Source organism: Biomphalaria glabrata, chromosome 6 (assembly GCF_947242115.1).
Source record: "Biomphalaria glabrata chromosome 6, xgBioGlab47.1, whole genome shotgun sequence".
Classification (NCBI taxonomy): Eukaryota; Metazoa; Mollusca; class Gastropoda; family Planorbidae; genus Biomphalaria; species Biomphalaria glabrata.
Window position 1 is genome coordinate 13,626,185 of NC_074716.1, and position 24,963 is coordinate 13,651,147.

The window sequence follows — 24,963 nt, forward strand, 5'->3', positions numbered from 1 at the left end:
CTGTCTATACATAGATTGAAAGATGAACATTTTAATTCACTCTTAAGAATAACTACGTCGTAATTTGAACCAAATTCATTAAATCTAAAAATGACATTTCTGTATTAAATTTTTAAAAAAATATTTTGGCCCGCCGTAAAATTTTCTTTAAGTTTTTGGCACGCACCTAAAAAATTTTTGTCCCATACACTTATATATACTATATAAGTCTATGGTTTGTCCACCACTGAATACCTTCCTATCTTTGGGTCCAACAGACTAAGGCAGTGGTTCCCAAACCTTTTTCTTGACGCAACATTTCGCACATTCTAAGTATTTAGCTTTTTTGAGGCTTTGAATGCGAGATTGCCTTTTTTACAAAACAATGAAATCAATTGGATAATCATTCAGTAACATCAATTAGGCCAGGTTCACACCTTCATAACTATCATTTCATTAAATACATGTGAATATAAACAATGTAATAATAATAACATTAATAAATCTCCGTATCCTGTGGTAGCAAGTCTTTAGTCGAACTAACAATACAACACTATCGGCACCATTTTTGTCACGAGTACGCCTCTTCTTTATGTATCGACGGAGATAGGGTTGTAGTTTTTGATAGTTTGTAGTTCATAGTTTTCATATTCTTTCTCATAATTTTGTAAGCTGCATTTTTATCTGCCTGGGCGGACCATTTTGGGGGCCGAGATTGAGTGTGTGGAAACACAAACTGTCTGTAACTTTGCTATTTTATTTCATTTGCATCAAGATCTATTTTAGAACTCTCTCTCTCTCTCTCTCTCTGTCTCTCTCTTTCTCTCTCTATCTCTATCTCTCTCTTTCTCTCTCTCTCTATCTTCGACTTTTTTTTTTAATTTTGTTATACAATTTCTGGTGTGACAGTTTGCTTCATTTTTTTTCAGTTGCTATGACTACATTGAAATTTACTCACAACTTCAGAAGGAAACTGAAAACCTCCTGGAGGCAGGAATGACTGGCCCATTTTGTGGTGAGGGGAAAGACAACCTGCCCAAAATGGTGGTATCCACTAAAAACATCCTGATTCTGTGGTTCTATTCAAATCACGAAAAAAGTAGCAGTGGCTTCAATGGCACCTGGGAATTTATTGATGCAGGTAATATTATTATTGCCTGATAAGCTTTTTTTTTATTAACTTAGAGTTGACTTACTAACAAGCACATTTGCGTCCAATCTTTGAATCAGTAACAAAAATACATTTAAAACTTCTTAGATATAGAATAATAGAATCTAGATCTTTCAGTTTAAGCCGAATGAGTATTTTAATGATTGTTTACTGTCAATGCATATCTCAGTGTCACAGATTTCGTATTATATTTATAATAATAACTCGATGGAATCTACCTTAGGTCTCGATACGTCTAGGTGTCCCTGATTCAGTTCTAGTTAACGAAATAAGACAATGAAACCACTAGATCAAACACATAAACTTTTAATCAGCTTTAATGCATATCACACACTAGCTGGTCTCTCTCTAAAAAACAACACACTTCCGGTCATTCGCACAGATTGTAAAAATAGATTATACATATGTGGTGGGTTTGTCACAGAACACACTAAATGACATGACGAAGGTAACTCGTATGATGATTCCAAACTGTTTATTATATACTAAAGACCTGCCAAAGGCAAACATAATTACAAATGAACATAAATTAAACATAATTAATAGGCCTAAATACTAGATCTAACAAAAAACAAAAAGAAAATCTGATGGTGTGAACCAATCATCTCTTTTACAAACACAAGAGAGATATGGAACACCAAAAAAAAACATTATAAAAATAAATGACAACATAGTTCTCTAAAAATAAATCAACTAGTTGTTCTACATAACACTAACATATATATACATTGTTCGCTCTTTCCTTTCCTTACAAAAACTATAATTAAATATAACAAATTTATACACTCACAAATATACTGTTTCTTGAAAGCCAGTATCTAAACACGTGATGTAAAAATACATTTACAAGATGGACAGTGAACATTCTATATAGAATACTAAATAAAATTACTATCTAATATAAATAAGTAACATACGTAAACACATGGTGTAGAACCAGGCACAAACAGGGAATGGAGACGACATAGGTCCAGTAACATACGGACACTACAGCGACAAGAGATGCCGGTCGAATGGACAGTGCCCACGTTGATCTGCCTTGTTATGAGCGGACAAAAGGTGCCATCTAGGGGGAAGGGTCACGTGTATATCTGGGTGGCCGGTGTTTCCTGAAAAGGTATCCACTCCACTACAGAGCCCCTAGCTTGAAACGACCCGTCCCGAGGCGTTCAGCCTAGTAGGTTTCTGAAAACTGAAACAATTGTTTCTTGTCAGTGTCTTCTGGAACGACAAACATCTTTCCAGTTTGTAACGTGCTGAGTCCATCGGTCATACAGAGTGCTCTGTCTGGTTTCTCTTTGACACTAAAATCTTTCTTGATCCATGATGTCTGGGAAGCTGTAGAAAGTGTGATAGGGAGTAGTGAGCAAAATCGTCTATGTGGCTGGTTCAAATGCTTGTAGTTTCTTTTTTGTCTATGTGTCCTCCGGACTCTGTTATGCCTGTTCTTGTTTGGCTGCCCAGAGATAAAGTTCCCATTTCTCGATGCGGGGTATGTTTGAATGGAGTGACTTTTCATCTGTAGTGGAAATTGCATCAACTTGTTGCTCACTGGTTCGTTGTTCTACTTGGTGGGTTGGCTGTGAAACAATGGGTTCACTATTGCACACAGATTGAACCTCAGCAGTGAGTTGTGGCGATTGCTGAGGCGTCACGCCTTACATGTCCAGCTTCCCAGCACTGGGTGCAGACTGGTGATCCATCATCAGTGTATGGGGAAAATCCTCTCTTCGTCCTTGACCATACAAGACCCGGCGGTGCTGTTGGTCGAATTCTGTTTTGGTTGCTATGTTTCGTGTGTCTTTGTGTTGGTCTGCGTTGACTATGTGGTTGACTAGAAAGTGGGTTAGTTGAGCTTGGCAGACTGTTATAACCAGACCCCTGGTGTTGTTGACTAGAGAGTGAGTTAGCGTTAGTTGAACTTAGTTTATAACTTAGCAGAATGTTATAGCCTGACCCCTTTATCTCTTCAAGTTGCTTCTCTAACTTGGCCAATTTTGCTAAGAGAACCTCAGACCACTGCTCTTGGGCTCGAGCTGCATCTTTGTTCTGGTTCTCCAACTTGATTGCATAGTTTCGTAGACTTTGAAAACTTATCTGGGGATGTTGCGCTATGAACCTAAACAGCTCTCTGCGAAGTTCTGGATCTCTGACTCCATAGGCATATTGGTCCCTCAATCTTTCCTCCTTGAAGCAATCTATTCCTTCTCTTTGTTCTTGCCTGATGGCCGTTGTGAACTCCTTAAATAGTCGGTGAGAGAATTCGAGCAGTGACTCACTTCTTCTTTGCTGCGACATCAGAAATGTAATCTCTGCCTCTCGCACCGGTATAATTACTTCAAACGCAGAGGTAAGTGCATCGAGCAGAGCTTCTGGATCACTTCTAATTTGAGGTGGCTGAAGATCTACCTCTACTCTAGCTTTACCACTTATGTTCTGAAGGATGGTTGCAGTCTTCTCTTGAGGCGAGAGGTAAGGCCGGAGCTCCCATAGATCTCTTATTTCTCTGACGAAATCTTCAATTGAAACCTCAACATTTCTGCCATCCCCGCTGAACTGTCTCATTTTTCTAGCAGGTTTTATAATGTAGTGAGGGCGCTGACAGGCCAGCTTCAATGCATCAAGTTCAGCTTGTAGTCGAGTCAACATCCCCTTAGTGACACGTTCCATTCCCTCCGGCTCTCCTCCACTGCACGTGGGACCCACGTCTCCCCCCTTCACTGAACTAGGTTCCACCATATTTCTCTCCATCTGGCTGCAGGTCTTAAGAAACTCTAACAAAAATAGTAACCTAATATCTAAATCTATCTCAACAGAAACAATTTTCAAGCTAAGTAAAATCACAATTAAGAAAATATAAGCAAATTATCTTAAAACCTAACTAAAACTAAATCTAACTACCCTGAAACAAAAAGAAGAAAACAAAAATAGAAAATATTTGAAAGTACAGAAACGGGAAAAAACTAACTGTTACTTGTGGACATCTACGTCTGGTTGTCACTTTCTTAGTTTCGGTTGTCAGGAAGCAGATTCTGAGACGTCTTCTGATCCCACAGTGTAGTCTCTCTTCCTGACAGCGACAAGAGATGCCGGTCGAATGGACAGTGCCCACGTTGTTCTGCCTTGTTATGCGCGGACACAAGGTGCCATCTAGGGGGAAGGGTCACGTGTATATCGGGGTGGCCGGTGTTTCCTGAAAAGGTATCCACTCCACTACACATACATACACACATTCACCCGTGCCACTCAGCTTACATTACCTACAAATATGGCTTTAAATAATAGAATAATATATATAGTTCGTCCATCGTGGTTCGATGATGACCATTTGTCATCCAGGGGGCTGAGGGCTTTGCACTGGGGCTTTATGCTTCCTCATGTGGCTGGTGAGACCTATGTGAGCCCGGAATGTTCGGCTGCACACTGGGCAGGTTATTCCAGTTGGAGCTAGTGTCGTGAGCCTTTCTTTTCTGCAGACGTGTCCTGCCCATCGCAGCTGGGACTGCATCAGGATTGTATGGATGCTTTGCAGACCCGCTCTTCGAAGGACTTCAGTATCTGGTATTTTGTCTTGCCATTTGACATTCAGTATTTTTCTTAGACTTGTCATGTGGAAGAGATTCAATTTCTTTGCATGTTTTCTGTACACTGTCCACGTTTCTGATGCATAGAGCACTGTAGGGAGAATGACGGCTCGATAGATCCCTAGCTTTGTATTGTGATGATACCACGTCTGTTCCAGACATTTTTAGAGTCTGCCATAGGATGCACTGGTCTTGGCGATACGCAGGTCGATTTCATTATCAATCTACCGTTTCTGGAGTGTGTGCTGCCAAGATATATGAATCTGTCCAGTGCGTTAATATCATGTCCATTTATCTAACAGATAATAATAGGTCTACAAAGAAACCTTTTTTAATACATTTACTTGAATTTCATAAGCCATTATTTTTTCATGTATTTATTTATTAATGTATTTTTTATTTTTATAATTTTTTTTATTTATTTGAATGTACATACATCTGTTTAAATAATGAATTTAGCTCAACATTATTGCGAAATGTCCCAGGTACGTTCTTATGGTGGTCTTATGCAAAAAGTGTTGGTGCAGTTAATCAAATCATGGAACTATACTAAATGATCAAATCAGATCCAGTCTAGATTCTATATTATTATTATATAGTCTAGATCTATCTACATCAAGTACATCTTGTGCAATGTTAATTATTACCTTTATATTTTTTTTTATGTACTAAACATAGATTTAGACTACTTTCATTTCACATTTTCAAATTTTTGTATTGACCTAGCATACACTAACACAGAATCATGAGAATCGTAACACACTAGACTGTCTAGACTAATCACTACACACTTTCGCTTAAGGCCACCATCATCATGAGTGACATGATGATGATGAGGTTAAGAAAAGATTTCTAAAGATTCATCATTTATTAGGCTATAATTTATACTTCAATTTCCTTGTCTTTAATTTTATTTATGTTACTGACTTAATACATAATTACAGTGTAAGCCTATATTAGGGTCTAGCTAAGCTAATGCCAGAGCCAGAAGAAAAACGTTTAAAGAATGTTATCTAATAATAATTAAATCATCTTGTTTTATGATGTAACGTCTGTTTTATAACAAGTTTAAATAAGATAAGATAGCTAGAGCATAAGGCATTATTTGATAATGAAATTGTAACAGAGAATAGAGCAAGCAGTTCAGAAGTGGGACTTTTTAGTTCAAGGCTGGGAAGCTGAGAAGGGTTTTTAAAATTGAATGCTATTGATTACTTTATCAACCGCTAAGAAAAAAAAAATCCTACTAGGTTAAAGAAGCAATATTGTGCTCAATATACACTTTATTATTATTTTTTTTTACATACATTTTGTGATTATTGCAACCTTTAAAGCTTTTAATACATGAATATTTGCACCTATATATATATTATGGCATATTTTCTAGTTATCATTTTATATCTATTTTTTTATCTAGTATACCATTAATATATTTTCTAAATGCTATTACACATGTCTGCATACTGCATTTGCATACTTATATTTGATTAGACAGAATACATATTATAGATTAAAATATTTTATTAATTAGCTGTACTAGTAATGAACAGTGTGGATATCCCAAAGTGTCTGCAGTATCTTCTCTTTCAGTTCCCTATGAGATGGGCACAGTGGCAAGCAACATCTGTGATTACGTTATACGTTATGAAACAAAATCAAAAGGTCACGTTATCTCCCCTACATACCCTGGAGTTTACCCGGACAACTCAATATGTTTCTACAAATTTCAAGGGAAACCGGGACAAAGGATAAAATTAGTCTTTGAAGACTTTTCACTCTTTTACGGGGGTGATTAGTAAGTGATTGCACACATAAAACTCCACATTTTGAATTTCCTATAACATTTTTTTTTGGTCTACTAATGTGTGGTTGCTTTGATCTCTAACAAATATTTATTTTTTCACCCCTTCACCCTTTAATTTCATTTACAAAACTAATATTTTGAAACTTTGATTAATATTGCGCTTGATATTGCAGTACAATGTCTAGGTCTCTAACTTAAGTGTGCTCTATAGCTTCAGTAACATTATATAGCTTTATATTCCTGTATATTATTTTCTTGAGCATCTACCAAATACACAAGTTTATGTGAACTGATATTTTTAAAATAGCAAAATAAAAAATTTTTTTTAGAGTTTAGTTCGAATGATGCTAAACTGAATAAACAAAAATAATTTTGTTTAAACTAAATTTAGGATTGACATTCTAAATATAATAAAGTAGAAAAAATGCAAAAAAATAAAATTTAAATAATGGAAATTGTGTTAGAATCACTCACTAAATAAAATAAAAGAAAATGGCAAAGCGTCAATTAAAAAAAAAAAAGAAACTTTTACCAAAGAAATTATCCTTTTGGCTGAAAAGGATTTGAAGAACATCATTAAATAATTTCTTATATAGGTAAGAAAGAAATGTGGCCAGGATTGTCAAATGAAGTGTTAAAGAAGAAATTGATGTAAAAACTTTTTGATTGTAATAGAAGTCTGACAGTTCAGAAAGTATTTATTTGTTTTGATTTGGCACCTCTTGGTCACATGAAACAACTGAAAGCATGGTTGTAGTTGCATATCTTATTGTAGTAACTATTTAATGTTGTATTTTGTCTTGATATTTCTTTCAATGTTCTCCTGCAAAAATAAATTGTCTTAAAAAATAGGATTTTTTTTTATTTTTGTAAAGTTACTTCCAAAATAAAAAATCTTAAAATTTCTTTCCTTTGAGAATTAGTCTAAAATGTTGAAATATTTTGTAGCCTACTTAAATAATATTTTTTTTTATTCTATATCTCACATTATGAAAACATATATTTTGTAATGTAAAAAAAATATAATTTGCTTAATTTTTCTAATGCACATTTAATTAAAAAATAATTTAAAAAAAAAATGTTATCTATTGAAGGTACGGTTTTGTATAGTTTTTCCAGCATGATTAGTCTAATACTTGAAATGGTAATAGCTTGCCTTATATTTTAATCTGTTAGCATGAAGAATCTTAGGCCTATAAGATTTAGTGCTTTTAGTTTGTATTTTAATTCAGGATACTTTCCAAAAGGTTTGTGTTTTGTTTTTTTGTCTAGAAGAGCATTTCTCATTTGTTATTGTTGAAGTAACATTTAATAGATTATTCTGTTCCAAGTGAACCTCCCTCCCACAGCATTTGTCTTTAAATACACAAAGCTTATTTTTACTTTTATTGACAAATTGTTCACTATTACCAACAATCCTTTTTTTTTTTAGTTCCTACATTTGTGCCACAGTTGCCCTTATACTTAAAGTAGCTATAACACATAAAACACTGAATCATAATTTATAAATGGAAAAACGAAATCTAATGGAAATACTCAGAAAGACACAAAGATAGAGCCTCATTTCTTTTTCCATATGCTAAAACAAGTTCATACAAGTGCCCTTTTTCCCAAGTGCGATTAGAGAATGGAATAGGTTTTCAAAATCAGCCAGGAAAACCAAGGACTTAGCAGAGTTTAAGTCATTGATTAACATGCGTGATTAGATTGGCACATAAAATGCTAGGGACACAATTATCTTCTTTTTTTTTTGAAGTAACGTCAGTAATCTATAAGATATTTAAATGTTAACTCTTGTGAACTCCACCCCCCTTTCCTCTTTTCCAAAAATAATGCAACCTCAGCATTTTGTCCAATCTGTTCCCTCAGATAAAACTACTTTTTTTTTCTGAGCATGCTGAGTAAAAGCCTATTCCACTGCTTTCTTATCCTCCACCTGAGCATAAAATCTACCAACGCTGCTACTAATTGTGAATAACATTCTAGTGAAAGTAAAAAAGAAAAAAAAGATTTTAATGAATCCCAATAAATCTTCCTGGTCATATGGTATGCACTTTGAATTGTCGCCCAGATGTTTTTTGAGTTCAAAACCACCTGCTGATATCCTTGTCCTGCAGTAGGGTGGGGCCAGGACATAAGAATCTTCATTTTTGAAGGCATCTATAAAACATAAACAGACGTTCAAAATATCAAAAGTTGCTACTGGGTAAATATTTCTTTCAGTGATCTATAAATTAAACAGAGCTCTCTTTCCCTAGCAACTATTCTTTCTGAATTGTGAAAATCTCTGCATAAATTTAAGAAAACTTACATTTGTTTTTTTATTATATATATTTTGAAAATTTTTTACATTTCCTTGGTTATGAGTTTTTTTGGGTTTAAAAATGTTTTTTTTGTTATGGTTGTTTGTTTTTTTTTGTATTATTGCCACCATCTTTTTTTATTTTTATATAGAATTTTAAAAAAACATTTATTGCTACAAGGATAAAGGGATAGATGATATGATCCAGTATATGCATAAGTATTTACAAGCTCTGGGATATTTTATCTTCTTAAAGGTCTTAGCAATAGAATATTGTCAAAGTTATAAAGCTTCTGTTCTTACTGATTTAGTAACTATTTGGTCAAAATATAATGTAAAAGTAAAAAACAAAAAATCACTAAGTAAAATTGCATCCCAGTCTGGTCTTTTCTATGCATTATGTTAATATTGATTTATTTTGAAAGGGAGGTAAGCTCTTTAGTCTAACGGGGGTAAGTTATGTTTTCTTTGGTTTCAGTGATTTGATTTTTGCATTACCATTTTTTTTTTTTTTTTTTTTATCTAATTTTCTGTTTAATTTTACAGACATTTTTTTTTATTTCCAGGACTTATATTTGTTTTAAAAAATATTTAAAATGGTGAAAAGGAATTAAATATATAATTATTACATTTGTTGTTGGCCCTATATAAAAATCTTATATCCATGTATTTTGTAAACTATATATCTCTACTAACCAATATCTTCATATCTGCTATCTTGCTGTTGATAATTTTTGAATTATCATTTCTGTAAGTTACTTCATTAAAAATGTATGACTTTCAACAAATTATTAGATGTCTAATTTCAATTATAAAATACTTATGATGATAGCACTAAATTGAGAGAATTGTGGGGTATTTTTTTTTTTTTTTTTATTTCAATCTTCATAAAAAGTATAAGTTTTTTTTAAATAAACTGTTTAAAGTTTCTTGATTTCATTAGCATAATAAGCTGAATTATAAAAAGATTGTATAGATCTGAAATGGCTTAATAAATAAATCTTAATTGTAATTGAATCATTTCTTAAGAAGTTTGTAAACCTTCTTTACGAAGCTCTTAATGTGTATACCTTTTTTATTTCAATAGTTGCCCCTTTGACTACTTGCGTATCTATGATGGCCTTAGCAAGGAGTCACAGGAGATTGGAAAATTCTGTGGCAGCTACAACAGCTCAACTGTCATCTTTTCCTCCACGGAGACACTCAAAATGGAATTTGTCACCGGGGAGGGCAGATTAAACTTTGCTGAGCCTTCCATGGATGTCCGAGCTGATTTCAAATTTGAAAGAAGAGGTTTCAACATTTCCTATGAATTCAGTGATAGTTTTGTCAGATTAGGTGAGCATTTTGAACAAACTGTGTCTGCCTGTAAGGTTTTTTGGAAAGTAATACAGTAACAAACAAGTAACAACCTCTAAGAATATGTTGCTTGGAGTTTCTCTTTCAAACCAAATTAAGCACAATCTTGTTTGTTATGTGCAACAAGATGCAATATATTTAGGTTTCTTATCTCATCTGTCTCTTGAAGTTTGTTTTAGAGGTGCTGTGACTGTTTGTGTAACCAAATCCTTCTACTTTTCTCGGTCAGCAGATGTTTTTAGCAGGATATCAAGAAAGAGACTGGTCCATTCTTTTTATGTTACAGCCAGTCTTCAGAGGATCCTTTCTTCATGCTCCCTCCACTGTGCCTTGAAGGATGACTTTTGTTTTCACAGTGCCTCATGTCCTACAGCATGATCAAACCAGCTCAGCTTTCATCTCTTTACAGAATTTAGGAGCTACTCCTTATTACCAGAGTGTTGACTTGTAAAAACAACTCATTTTGTCTTCTTTCCCTAGTATCTGATACCCAGCTATTTTGTTTTGCAGCTTCTACTCTCAAAGGTGGAAATCTTTGTTCAGCCTCAGCATTTATTGCTCGACTTTCACAATTATTTTTTTAATCTCTTTTACGGCTCTTCCATTTCTTGTTATGTTCGACTCTAGGTACTTAAATGAGTCTTCTGATGTTTGGCCATTCAACTGTATGCAACATCTCATACTATCTCCACCACAAATAAGCATTCTTGGCGCTGATTTCCATGCCAACTGCGCTAGCTGCAGCATCCAGTTTTGAAATAAGATCTTGTACCTGGTCTGCAATATCTCCAATGAGGTCTATATCATGTGCAAACCAGAGATTGGAAATAGGCTGCCCATTTTCTGTAAATGAGGTCTATATCATGTGCAAACTTGGGCTATCTTGGAGTAAATCCTTCGAAAGTTTCCATCATATTATGCTCCAGAAATATGTTGCAAAGAACTGGAGAGAGAATGCATCGTTGCCGCACTCCTACGAATGTCCTAAAACTTTCTCCAATATTATTGTTCAAATGTACTGAGCTATTTCTCGTTTGGGTTTAGGGCTTAGCTCACATAGGAGGTATGGTGACTCAGGGTTCAAATTCTGGTTAGACTGGAATTTTTAATTTCGGGATTCTAGGGCGCCTCTGAATCCACCCAGAATTGGTACCTGAAATTAGTTGGGGAAAAAGTAAAGGTAGTTGGTCGTTGTTCTGGCCACATGACACCCTTGTGTCACAGAAACAGATGGCCTTTACATCATTTGCCCCCAAAGATCGCAAGGTCTGAAAGGAGTACTTTACTGACTTTTGCTAACTTAGGTGACATGGATAATTTTGTCTATTGGTTTGCATACCTTCAAACTGATGTAAACATCAATAAATTATTCAGTCATTGTAAATCATTTGAATGCACTACAGAACATTCATTCTATTTCTTTACTAAAAAGGTTCTTGAACTCTTTCAGTGCGAATTATTTTGATCGAAAAAATGGAGTTTTCCGGGATAAACACACATTTTCAAGGGGGTAGAGTTACTAAAACTAACATAACTTTTTTATTTGATCAAATAATCTAATATATTTGATTTTATTTTAAAGGAAAAAAAACAGGCTACAAAAGAACATCTACGAAGATCTGATTTATGAATTTGTGAACATGTACTATTTACATTAGATTTTTTCCAAATTATTAAATTTTTACTACCTTTACTATTTTAACTGTGAATAGACCTTGATTTTAATGATTTAACTGTATAGAATTTAGCCCTTGTTATGTAGAGAGAGAGAGTAGTCCTTAAGGGAATGCAGGCACGACATGGCCTAAAATTGTGCCAATGTGCCTAAAACCAAACCAAAAGAACAATTAATAAAATAATTTATTCAAGAAAAAATGTTTTTCATTCATTTTAAATTGAGCACGGAAAAAGGAAATATAAAAAAAAAATTCATTTAAAATTGATATACGGAAAAATTCAACCTTTTAATAAAACATTTAATCCATAAATATTGAAAAATAACAAAATTAAACACATTTATTCACTTCCAATTTCATAAAAGAAGAACAAATGCACTAAGACAGTATTATTTACCTTTTTCGGGTCCCGGGGAATAAACTGAAAAAGAGGAACCAGTGCTAGTAAAGTTACACCGCACTGAAAGAGTTAACGTTTCAAACCTGTCTTCTTTATAATACACGTGTAACAGTAAATTTATATGGTGCATGCCCTACAGTAAATCAATGTGCTCTACCATTAACTTTGTTCCTTTCAGACTCCAACTACATATTAAATGGTTCAGAACATATACTGGGCACAGAGTGTGACCTCAGAATTATGAGCTATAAGGAGAGCCATGGAACTATAGTCTCCCCTGGTTATCCTGGAGATGCCAGAGGAGTTGTCTGCCACTACTACTTGGATGGCCTAATGGATGACCAGAACTTAGAGAAAGTCAAAATATCATTCACAAATTTTAATATTCCAGGAAATATACCATAGTAGGTTGACTGCTGAATTTTTTAATTTTTTTTATTCAATCTAATTCTCTCTTGATGATTCTCTATTCATTCTTCCTTTTCTTTAATTTCCATATCAATTTCTTGTACAAAATTAGTTTTATTTTGTGAAATAATTCTTTTAGCTTGTCAATAATATTAGAAGATCATTAAGAGATCATATTTCTTTGGTATTATCACATTTCTAACTACTCTGTTCTCCTGTGTGTGTAATTCATTTTATCTTATTGTTTAGTTGCTTGCTTGGTTACTTAGTGGAAGTTGAAGATTTACGGCTGAATGAAGGCTCTGGGCGTGGCAGATACTGTGGTACCATAAACCCACCCACCATATATAGTCAGATGCCAAGGATGGTTCTTGTGTTTAATATTTCTAAGGAGATCGTAGGGAAATTCACAGCGTCTTACCAGTTTATCACAGGTAGGCATGTTAATTGAAGCATCAATCCTTTGCAAATTTTTTTCCTTTGTTTTCTTTTACACACTGTCCATTACGCTTTATTTTAGTGGGGTTTTTTTCTTATTGAGTTGTGTGCTATTTTCTTTTGATGCAACATCATGAGTTATACTATTTAATGTGAATAATCATGATACTAAAACCTATAAAATAAACAAAAATATTGAATTAGAAGTGAGAAATATGAAATAAATACAGTATTTTTACGCATATACCCTGCATAAGCGTATATACCAGCACAGATGTATACTCCATATAGATTACAAAATAAGAAAAAAGCTAAATCATACAACCCACACTGTTATATACCCTGCATGTGATGAGTTAATTAATGACCCAACTGCTGCTGCCAAGATGCATTGCTTATTGGAAGAAGACAGTGAATATGATACAAGTTTCAATGGCTTCACTAACTATAGTGAGGATATTGACATTAGTGAGACTGGCGCATCAGTACTGTTTGTTTTCTTGAGTTTTATAGTGAGATGTTCATAAAGCTTTCCTATTTAATTTTCACAACCACACATTGAACTATAGGAGGTATAAAGACCCACCAGTATGTCCATAGTTTCTGTTACGCTATGTTTATGAGTAAAATCAATTTTGTAAACTCAGCATCTTTGTATACCCCACACAGCTGCCATTCATTCCCAAAAACTTGTATAAACCACTGCTTATATGGGCAAAACTATGTTACTTTGTTGTTCAGACATATATTAAAATTTTTTTTTTATATTAATTTCAATGGATACATAATTAAGACACATTAATTCAAAACTTATTGTTATCAAACCCCAAGTTATTTTGATGCACCTTTAATCCTGATGAAGATGATCGTATAATGAAAGATGTCTTTAAATTTTAGTCATCAGTTAGTTGCCAGTTTTTTTTTCTCTTATTGTACACTCTTAAGGTGTGTTGACTGCTGAAGGTTGTTCTGTCTACCATTTCCCACCACTCTGGATACTAGGCTATCCTTAGTGTTACAGACACCATTGCTATTGTTGTCTTCTCAATAAATCTTCAGTTGGACATTCTTTGGTTCATCATGTTAGACAGCCATAGATTGACCTTGTGATGTTGCAATAATTTAGGGTTATATATAATTTAACTAAGAACCCTGAATATTTCAAATTATTGATCTCCATAAAGTTTGCTGCTACAAGATTTCTAAGATAAACAATATTAAATAAATCTAACATTGGGCTTTCTTTTTAATCTTGTAGATTATGGTATCAAAGGAGAGCAGATTGAAGAAGGGAAATGTAAATTTCACTACAAAAGTCACATGGTCAAGTTCGGAGAGGTCAACTCCCCTCGTCATCCTGGCAACTATCCAGCCAACTTAGACTGCGAGTATATTTTCCGTCCATTTCATGATGAGGTGGTGGTAATAAGTTTCTCTGTCTTCAATGTGTCTGGCCATGACATCCCCAAGTAAGTACTTCAGAAAGTTATATTAACTATTTTAAGTAAGTACTTCAGAAAGTTATGTTAACTATTTTAGTAAATTACATTTTTGTTTTGTACATTTGAAGCCTTCGTGGATTTGTGATTATACTATGTTAATGATGATCATTAATGAATAAAGCTTGATACAAACTGAAACCCCCCCCCCCCTCATGGTACCAAGATCTTTTTTTTTTATAAACAATTTTGGAAAGAATAATTCGTTGACTGTTAAAAAAATACAATACTAGACACAAAAAGATCTAAATAGATTTTTAAATCTGTACATAATTTTAGTTGAGATAATGCCAGATTAAGTTTTAGTTACAAAACTGTAAAATACAATTGAAATAGTTCTAGTTTCCAACTTCTTGCCTTCTTCACGTCTGCAAAACCAAAAAAACAGAAGAAAATAAAAAAGCTATTATTTATTCATATCCAGATTTGAGTTGGCATAAGAGAGATGGTGAAAGCTTTGTCTTCAAGTCTTAATTTGTTTATTTTCAGCTGTATCACTGGTGACTATGTAGCATTCTATGAAGACCTAGGCACTGTCAGCCGAGAAAACTTTACCTTGACAGAAAAATATTGTGGCAAAGCATTGCCAGGACCTTATGCAACTACCAAATTGCTCAAGATGGTTTTTCATTCGGATGATCATTTAGGACATTTAGGATTCAAAGCCAATTACAGATTTCTTCACAAGAAAAACATATGTGAGTTAACGATTCAAGTCAATTAAATTTACAATTTTAAAGTGTGAATCAGAAATAGGTGAAGTTTTGACTTAGAGACAATGACATGACTAGTAAAAACAAGACTAGGTTTTACAAGGACATAGCGAAATATCAGCTGATGTAAACAGACTACTTTTAGGAAACCTTAGGGATAGGAAGCTTGCTATAAACATAGGGTGTTAGCTGACATTCAACAGTTCCCTTTGTTGCAACTAAACTTCTTGTTCGACTTTCATTATCTGCGTCAACTAACTTATATTGATTGTTCAACCTTTTGCCAGTGTTATTGGATTTCGTTAAATACTACCTCCGTTCAGTTTGTCTGCATTAGACACCAGGGAAGTGTCTAACAATCAATACATTGTCATATCAAACTTGCTTTAAGTTGACCATTACATTGTCATATCAAACTTGCTTTAAGTTGACCATTACATTGTCATATCAAACTTGCTTTAAGTTGACCATTACATTGTCATATCAAACTTGCTTTAAGTTGACCATTACATTGTCATATCAAACTTGCTTTAAGTTGACCATTACATTGTCATATCAAATTTGCTTTAAGTTGACCATTACATTGTCATATCAAGCTTGCTTTGAACTTTTTAGAGACAAAACTTAGCATTGGAAATCTTATCTTATATAGTACAGACGTTACTTCAAAAAAGAAGATGATTACGTCCTACGACTCACACATTTGGTCATGCATTTAAACCAATGACCTAAATTCTTCCAAGTCAGTGGTTTTCCTGGTTATCTCAGGCAACCCATTCCATGCTCTAATAGCGCTAGAGAAGAAGGAGCATTTGTACTAATTTGTCCTAGCATATGGAACGAGGAATGTGCCTTTATCTTTGTGTCTTACTGAGTATTTTATTAGATTTTGTTTTTGTATTTGAAGATTATGGTTCAGTTTTTTATGTATAATTGCTACTTTACTTTTAAGTCTTCTATCCTGAAGGCTTTCTAAATTTAGTGATTTTACTAAAGGTGTTACTCTAGTCAAATGTGAATTATAATAATCATATCCAGTTTACTTTTACACTTTTTTTGCTTTGAAAATGTTGACTTTGAATGCCAAAGTATATTTCCTCTCAGCTGCCTCTTGTCCAGAACTGGACAGCTACTCAGGAGATAGAGTCATCTATTCTGGAGGTAAAGGAGGAACTATAGAAAGTCCAGGCTTCCCTTCCAAGTATTCAAAACTCAGCTGGTGTGATTGGGTCATTCGTGCCAGTAGAATAGAGAACAAAATTCTAGTGGAAATAGCTGAGCTTAATTTAGAAGGGATTTATAGTAGAGGCACAGAAAGAGGTATGATATTTAAAATGTCTTTAGGAATTTCATATGTATTCTTAATGTTGTTATTTTAACTCTTTCTCTCCTAATTAACGATACCATCGTTGAGTTGACCCCATTAAATTAAATTAATTTTTAGTTTTATAAACTTGTATTTGTGTTAAAAAGAGCATGCATTCTCCTATAATTCTATACCAAAAGTAACGTTTTCTGATTACAAACAAAATTGTTATTGAAGTTTTATAACAAGGTAGGATGTACAAATGTAAAAATAGAACTATTCTGTCAGAACGTGGCAAATAATTATGGAGATCAAGAGTTAAATGTCAACTTCTCCAATACCGTGATGACAAGCTCTATGCTTTATCTTGATTCATTTTCTCTGCAAAGAACTTGAGCTGCAGAATCTGGTCTGAAAGTAAATGATTACATTGTTATTGCATTTTCTCCATGTGGAAATTGGTAGCCCATTTATATTAATGCTTTTGTTTCTATCCCCATTGGTTCTAATAATTTTTTACACAATCAACTCAATCAATGTTTGGGAACAATGGTGGAAGTGGTTACATTGAAATACTTTTAATCACTTATAACAAGGGATGGAATGTCATTTAATATATACCTGGCAACCACCAATATGAGTTTGTAGAATTGACTTTAACTTGACTTCAACTTCCTAGAACAACTACAGTGAAGTTGAGATGTTGCAGTAGGACACTCTGCTTATTGTAAAGTCACTTCACTGTTAGGTTGTTTTCTTTCTTTACCCTTTTTGAAACAAAAATCTTTTCATTCATTAATGGGATCAAAATACAAAATTTCTGTTCAATGGGATTTAGTTTTATCATTTAAATAAATCACATACTAAATGTATTTGTAGAAAATTTTATTGTAGGTCATATACAAAAACAAAATCATAATTGTGAGAAATTAGAATTAAACATGCATAGATATTTACTTTCAATGAAATGTGTTTATCTTGCTTGCAGCCAGCTGTGAAGTCGCAGTTCTGAGACTGTACAATGACAGTAATAGTGTTAGACCAGTAGCTTCTACGTGTGGTATTAAGAAGTCCACAGAGAGTAGTCCATCATATTTATCATCCCATAATACTTTCAAAATAACGTAAGTTTTTAACAAACTTCCCTAGCCTTTCAACAGAATTCATGGATGTTAATTGTTTTTTTTTATTACATTTTGATGAATTATTGCCATGGGCATCATGTTTAAAAATTGTTTATTGTTAATTAAGATCTTACCTAAATATAATTAATGTTCATCCATAAAATACCACAGCTAGTAAGGCAAGTGACACTATATTGATTCTGTAATTTAAAAAAAGGAACACGAGAAACAAAAACTTTGAATAATTTCTTATAAAACATTTTAGTATTTCGAGCAACAAAAAAATGATTTAAATTCAATAAATGTACGTTATGATATTTTGCCTTACATTTAATCAAAATGATTAAGACTACTTTTAGTTTAAATAATTCTTAATTTCACCATCTTCCATTCTGAATTACAATTATATATGTCCAATATTTGTATCTGTCAATTGTTTTGTACGTCCATTACAATATTTGAATGTCTTTCAGATTCTTGAGCTCATCATCATCATTAGGAGCCAAAGGTTTTAAAATTTCCTGGACTGAAGTCCACACTGGCCATTCCATAAGTGAGCATTCTGGTCTGTTTGTCCTTTCATTTTTTTTTTTTTTATTGGATTACTGGCATTTGTTTTCTAGACTTTAATGTTCACTTAATTCTCAACCCTTATAGTAGGTGTCTGTATCAAATAATGTCACACTTGAAGGTACATTGTCGCATGGAGAAATGACCAGATAAATAGATCACATTGTGTATTTGTAAAATAATGGAAATATGGATCAAGATTTTGAGTTTGTAACAGACCGAAATACCTGGGGGACCTAAAAAAAAAAGAAATTTACTTAAACAACTTCGCTGGTCAGAGAATAAAAGAAATGTCTAAGAATTTTGTAACATTCTATCTCTGAACCTCCAAACTTGAATATGTAACATTATTTGAAAGACAACAACACTCAAAACGAAGCAACTCGTAAAAAATATATTTATAGCTGCTCTGTAACTTTCTGTCTCCATTGCATCAGCTTCTAAATGAAAGAGCCAAAAATCCAGAGGGTTTCTATTAATGTCATTACAACTTATGACTAGTTTACTGCTGAGTTCTTTCAATCAGCTACTGATTTAATATTTCCAATTGACTTGATTTTTTTTTTCAATAACATGTCAATGGTGTATGTTAAATCTTTAAAGCTCATTTGATATTGTTTACAAAATGAATGGCGTTTCTATAAATTACAGAAGTTACGTCAAAAGAGAAGTTAATTAGCTATATATATACCTTTACCTATCCCTTAGTCTGTTGGACCGTTGGGGCACCAGGCAAGATTTGTCGACCGTCTTTCTCCATTCCTCCTTTTTTTTTGCCTTGTTTAGAACCTCTCTCAATGGCAGGCCTGTCCATTCTTTAATGTTGTTTTCCCATCGCTTTTTCTGTCTGCCTCTTCTTCTTTTTCCTGGCACTGTTCCCTGAAGGAAGGTCTTTGCGAGCCCCATAGATCTTGTAATTTGGCCAAAGGTTTTAAGCTTTCGTCTTTTCACAATAGTTAGCTGGTCGATTGGAGCCCATGACGACCTGCTAACTATTGTGAAAAGACGACCTATATATATATATATATGCCAATAAATGGCTTTTTTTTAATCCTCTTCTGAGTTAATTGTAATTTTTTAATTGTAAACAATCCAAAAGAAAGTTTTCCATAGTTCTTTAATACAATATGTCACCATTGCTTAAAAATATGTTCTCAACTTCCAACTTCAGATATTTGAAAGTGGTAATATATTTTAAGGACATTTTAAAATCACAGTTTGTATTATGACAAAGACTCTCACAACTTACTCATCCCAAAGAACTTATCACTTAAGTTTACACTATAGCTAAAAATATTGTATCCAAATAAAAAGAAATTTAGTTTGCTTCAATATTATTATTATTATTATTATAACAATTGACACACACAAAAAAAAACAATATAGAAAAAAAGACAGAAAGGTAGTTAAATATGTTGTACATATCTTAAAAGCTAGGGTTACTAGACTTGACATATTTTATTATCACAAATTAAAAACAGCATGTAATGTTTCAAATATTTTTCTTGAATATTTTAGCGTAAATGTTATTCGCTGTATGCAAAGTATTACAGATGTTGTCGATGTAAACAATGTTATTTGTTGAAAGTCTTGTAGTTTGAACTCCAACTAATGTGAATGTTTGTCCTCCAGGTGGAGACTGTGCAGGATTCCAGTGTACCACCAACAAGTACTGTATATCACCCTCACTCAAGTGCAATAAGGAGCCTAACTGTGGTCAGGGAGATAACTCTGATGAAACAGCTGAATGTAAGTGTTTAGCAGATGTTAGGACACTGTGTTTAGCTGTTGTCTTGGTGTTGTATTTGTTTTATCACTCCGGTTTGTCACATTCATGTTTTAGTTGTAAGTTGTAAAGAGATGTACCTGTCTCCCTACAGCTCCATTGTTAGATGTAAGTTTTCATCCAAGCTTCATTATTACAGAATGGGTAGAATATTGTAACCACTTCTTCTTTGTAGGGAGATTCAAAAATACATTAAAAAAATTTTTTTAAAAGAGTCATTAAAAAGGTTTATAGGTATATTTTTTTTGCACGCTACTTGTCTATAAATACACATATCCATGCCATTGACACCAAGTTATTATTCCTTTTGTGGGTTTGTTACTTTACTGTTTTTTTCTTTTTTAAAAATAGTTGCGATTATAAAGAGCTTAGAAAAGTCTTTTTATTTTTACAGCATAGTATAGAAAATATTTTTTGACCATATATAGTCGAACCTCATTATATTGAATAAGTCTTTAAGAAGTGCCAACTGTTTCAATCTTGTTTTCATATTCTAGCTAACTAGGCAGAAAAAACTGTAATAATATAGTAGCCACACTTATTTTATTTTTAGAAAATAATTTTAAAAAATATAGCATAATATAAACAAACACATTGTCATCTGACTAACACTGCTTAGCAGCAAGACTATGAACTGACTATGGCTGCCTGGTCACAGGGTATGCATTCTGGACTGTCATTGGTTATTTTTTATGGAACTGAGTTTAAATCCTGCCCAATGCCATCCCTTGTCATTCTGTAAGAGGTTTGGGTGTAATTATCTTCAAATCTGAAGGAACATCCCAAACATGTAAAACATTCATCAACATTTTTTTATAGCCACTTGATTCCCTATAAAAAAAGAAATTTAATTGATGGTGTTACACTACCCACCCAGCTAAAATGTAGTCACATGATTCACTCAAAGACTGTTGGTAAGTCTCCACACTTTCTTCTCACTGTCAATTCTATGGGCTCAACAAAGATGAAACCATGAGAAGGCCCTGTCATATTTTCTTCATAAGACTAATATCTATAACACTATAGTGCTGTTACTTTTATTATGTATTATATATATTATTAATTTGTTTCATGACTAAGTTGTACATAGAGTAATGATTTGTTTTAAAATCTGTTTGTTTTATAAGTTTCAAACATTCCTTCAGAAATGAAGATTATAAATTACACCCAAGTCTGAACCTCCTACAAGACGCCAGTGTTTTAATTCAAGACCATTCTTGTAGTTACTTCATAGATTGTATAGCGAGTATTATAACTACATGTAAATTGAAGTTTGTGGGGTGTGGTGGTTGAGCAGTAAAACACTTGGCTTCCAAACCAAAGGGTTCTGGGTTTGAATCTCAGTGTAGGCTGGGATTTTGAGTTTCTGGATTTTTAGAATTTCCTTGAGTCCAACCAAATCTAATTGAAAGACAGTTTGTCATTGTACTGGCTACATGACACTCTCGTTCACTGATGATCATAGGAGCAAACAATCTTTCTATTATTAACCCTATAGATCACAAGATTGGAAAGGGTAAACTGAAGTTAAATATCATTTACAAGAGATGTTACTATTTCCTATATCTTCACTTCCATAAAGATGTTGTTTAGCAGAGAGAGAATCTATTCATGTTAATTACATGATAGAAGTACCCATACAATAGTACTTGCTGGCATTCCCTTCCCCTGATAGAATTTAACTTTCAGTTATGCCTGACAATGAATATTATTTGTGTAGATCATGTTCAAGGTACTGAGATGGTCTTGTTAAATCTACATCGCTTTTTTTTTTTTTTTTTTTTGCATGCTCTGTGTATTATTCTATTATTAATGTTCTCTTGTTACGGTAGAACATTGTTTTGTACTTACTTGGTCAGTGTACAACACTTAAGTAAGTACGAGCTTAGCATGACGTCAGTTGGTAAGAATGATGTTAAAGTTGTACATTAAATCTTAATTAACAGAATAACCTTTTTTTCTAAACCTTTTTTTTTTAATTTAAAATAAACAATTAGGCAGAAAGAAAGAAAAAAATTTTCTTGAATATCATGTAATTAGTCCATAGTAATACATTTTAAGGTCAACCTGTCATGAATATCATTTAATTAGTACATAGTAAAATATTTTGAGGTCGACCTGTCATGAGTCTCCTATAAAGAGGTTTGACTATATAAAAATGTGAGTCAATTTGTTTTCCCCTCATTCAAACATTTATTTTACTTCATTGATGTCTTTGATTTATTTATTTTTTTTTCTAAATTAGATTTATTTTTAGTTTTTTTAAGTTCATTTTAAAAATGTGTTTTTGTTTTTTGTTTTTTTGTTTTCAACTATGTGAATCTCTCCCTCCATATTTTTGTAGGTTCTGGCTTTGCGTTGAGCTGTGATATGTTCAAACTTTGTCTTCTTTTTGTTCTTGTTTTGTTGTTACAAACATACCAATAGCAGCCCACTATGAGGAACAGGGTGAGGTAAGGTGCCACTGTGGTGCAGCATGGGGGATGCTTTCTTGTCAACACTGTGATGGACTTTGCATGGTGCACTCAATCTCTTCTCTTTCTCTGTGCTCTTTTGTGATGGTTGAGAACAGATTACACTGCACTGTTAGTTACCTAGGTCATATAAAAATAGTAGCAATATAATGTAATACTGTTATATATACCATTACAATAAAAATGATTATAGTATAGAATGAATAATGGTACTTTGTTTGCGCTCCAATAGTTTTGTACCTATATCAGTACCATGCCTTCAGGGATGGTGGATCTTCAACAGATGTAGAGATCTCATTGTTTGGTCTTTAGTTTTTGTTATGTACTAATGTATTAAATTGCCAATATGTATTTATGAATGCAGTTTGGTCTTACAAGGGAATTATAATAAGAAGAAAGAATGAATATACAAAAAAATGTTCCAAATTAAAACCTACTTTATGTTGAAATAATAAAATAAACGAAACATTCATATTTTAGTTGTATTTGAAAAAAAATAAAATTTAATAGGCCAGTATGGTGATCAGACCCATAACGTTCTTGTTATTTGTGCAATTCAACTTAGCTATCCAGCCATATTACTTGTCTGTAAAACTTCAGCTTGACGTAAATGATTACATTTTTTACATGCGCTTTTTGACATGTTCTAACTTTTGACCACCTTCCGCCTTTTTTTCATTATGAAGAAGATGTGAGCTCATTGTAGGAATTAAGTAAAAAAAAACAACACATTGTATAATAAAGCATATATTGTTTTAATTTTCACAAATCCAGGCTCCAGTAAAATGGGTATGTCATTTATTTCAAATGTGCAATTATACTTCATTTATATATTATCCTCATTTTGCCATTTTTGTGAGCATACTCTTGGGATTTGGTTATGGACATTTCTTTGGCTTTGGCTATGGGCTTTTCTTTGGCTATTAAGGTTAAATAACTAAATTACATCAAGAAAATATTACTCTATGCATGTAATTTATACCGTTATAGTTACATTGTAAATTTCCAACATTCACACATATTATAAATCTTAAAATTTGAAATTTTCATTGAATGTTTTTGAAATTTTCATTTATGACAGACTCACACACACAAATAATAATGGACAAAAATTTTATTTAATGTTAGGTTACAATAATTATTTGATAGTTATTGTAATACCAAATGACATACAAATGTCAGATTTAAAATTATATCAACCTATTTTATTTTCATATTACAACCAATATAACCCCAGATGGTTTTATTTAAAGTTATTATCGGGTCAAAATAATGATTTTGTATTTTTTTATTATTTTTTTTTTACTTTTAAAACTTTTTATTTTTACTTTTTATACTCATGCATCATAAAAAACACACACACACAAATATATATGTATATTTTATAATGCATTTAGAATATTTTAAAGAGTTACACTTTGATGGTGACAGTTTTATGCTCTAGCATTTCATTTTGTATTAGACATACAGCTATGGTGATGGTACTAAAATTCAAATATTGGTTTTTAATCTGGTAAATAGGGATAGCACTTAAAAAAAAAACATTTTTGGAGAAAATGTTAAAAGAAATAGTATAAACATTTTTAAACAAAGCAACAAAGTCAAAACTTTTTGTCCTTTAACAAAACAGCACTTCCTGAGAGACGTCAGCTTACGTTTTAAACATCTAAACAATATTATAGAAGTTATTTTTACAATTACAAATCTTTATATTCAAAAATGTGTGTTAACTATTTTAGTGGAAATTATTTGGTTCTGCTTTTTACTTGCCATTGCTGTTTGACAAAATAATGAGTTGACCTACTAAAAAGAGAATATTGCAGCACATCAGTTCACATTCAACATCCTATGACTGGGAAGATGTGTGTTAAAAATTTAAACGTATAGTCTTTTTATGTCTTAATGAAACATACATATTATTATTTCTGTTGTCACTAATTTTAATATAAATATTGTGGTGAAGAGTATGCCTAATTGCTGTACATAATGAAAATCAAAATAATTTTGTATTTCTTTTGTTAAATAAATTCCATCATACCATTTCCACTTTTGCTTAAAATCATGGTAGCTAGATATTGATAAACTAGACCATAATGTCATTTGAAATTAAACTTCTATATGAATATATAAACTAATAGTACAGCATAAAGCCACAAATAATTATTGCTTGTATGCAATGCATCCTGTTTTTTTTTCCAATCATTTATGAATGAATGTATTTAAACCATTTTCATTCTCTTAGTAATGGGCTCAAATTAATTGATCTTATTCTTGCTGTCTCAAGAGACAATAGAAAATGGATAGAGTTATTCACAAGTAATCTACAATAAAGTTCTGAGACTTTCTACCTGGCATGGTTTATTTAGTGTC

General features: G+C 32.7%; 1 protein-coding gene across 9 annotated transcripts in view; it reads left to right on the forward strand.

Moving 5' to 3' along the window:
- The window catches only part of LOC106052128 (cubilin-like), a 300,170-nt gene that overhangs the window by 273,995 nt on the left and 1,212 nt on the right, over window positions 1-24,963 (forward strand). For 2 of the 9 annotated variants that reach the window (XM_056033924.1, XM_056033925.1), the window contains exons 6-17: window positions 909-1,120; window positions 6,310-6,529; window positions 9,928-10,178; window positions 12,454-12,679; window positions 12,933-13,117; window positions 14,380-14,590; window positions 15,110-15,318; window positions 16,438-16,653; window positions 17,628-17,763; window positions 18,237-18,328; window positions 19,966-20,082; window positions 23,368-23,382. In XM_056033924.1, the coding sequence (XP_055889899.1) occupies window positions 909-1,120; window positions 6,310-6,529; window positions 9,928-10,178; window positions 12,454-12,679; window positions 12,933-13,117; window positions 14,380-14,590; window positions 15,110-15,318; window positions 16,438-16,653; window positions 17,628-17,763; window positions 18,237-18,328; window positions 19,966-20,082; window positions 23,368-23,382 (2,090 nt within the window). Of the gene's footprint in view, window positions 1-908; window positions 1,121-6,309; window positions 6,530-9,927; window positions 10,179-12,453; window positions 12,680-12,932; window positions 13,118-14,379; window positions 14,591-15,109; window positions 15,319-16,437; window positions 16,654-17,627; window positions 17,764-18,236; window positions 18,329-19,965; window positions 20,083-22,463; window positions 22,573-23,367; window positions 23,383-24,963 lie in introns of all 9 variants that reach the window. The other 7 variants (XM_056033931.1, XM_056033926.1, XM_056033927.1 and 4 more) reach the window with 7 other exon arrangements.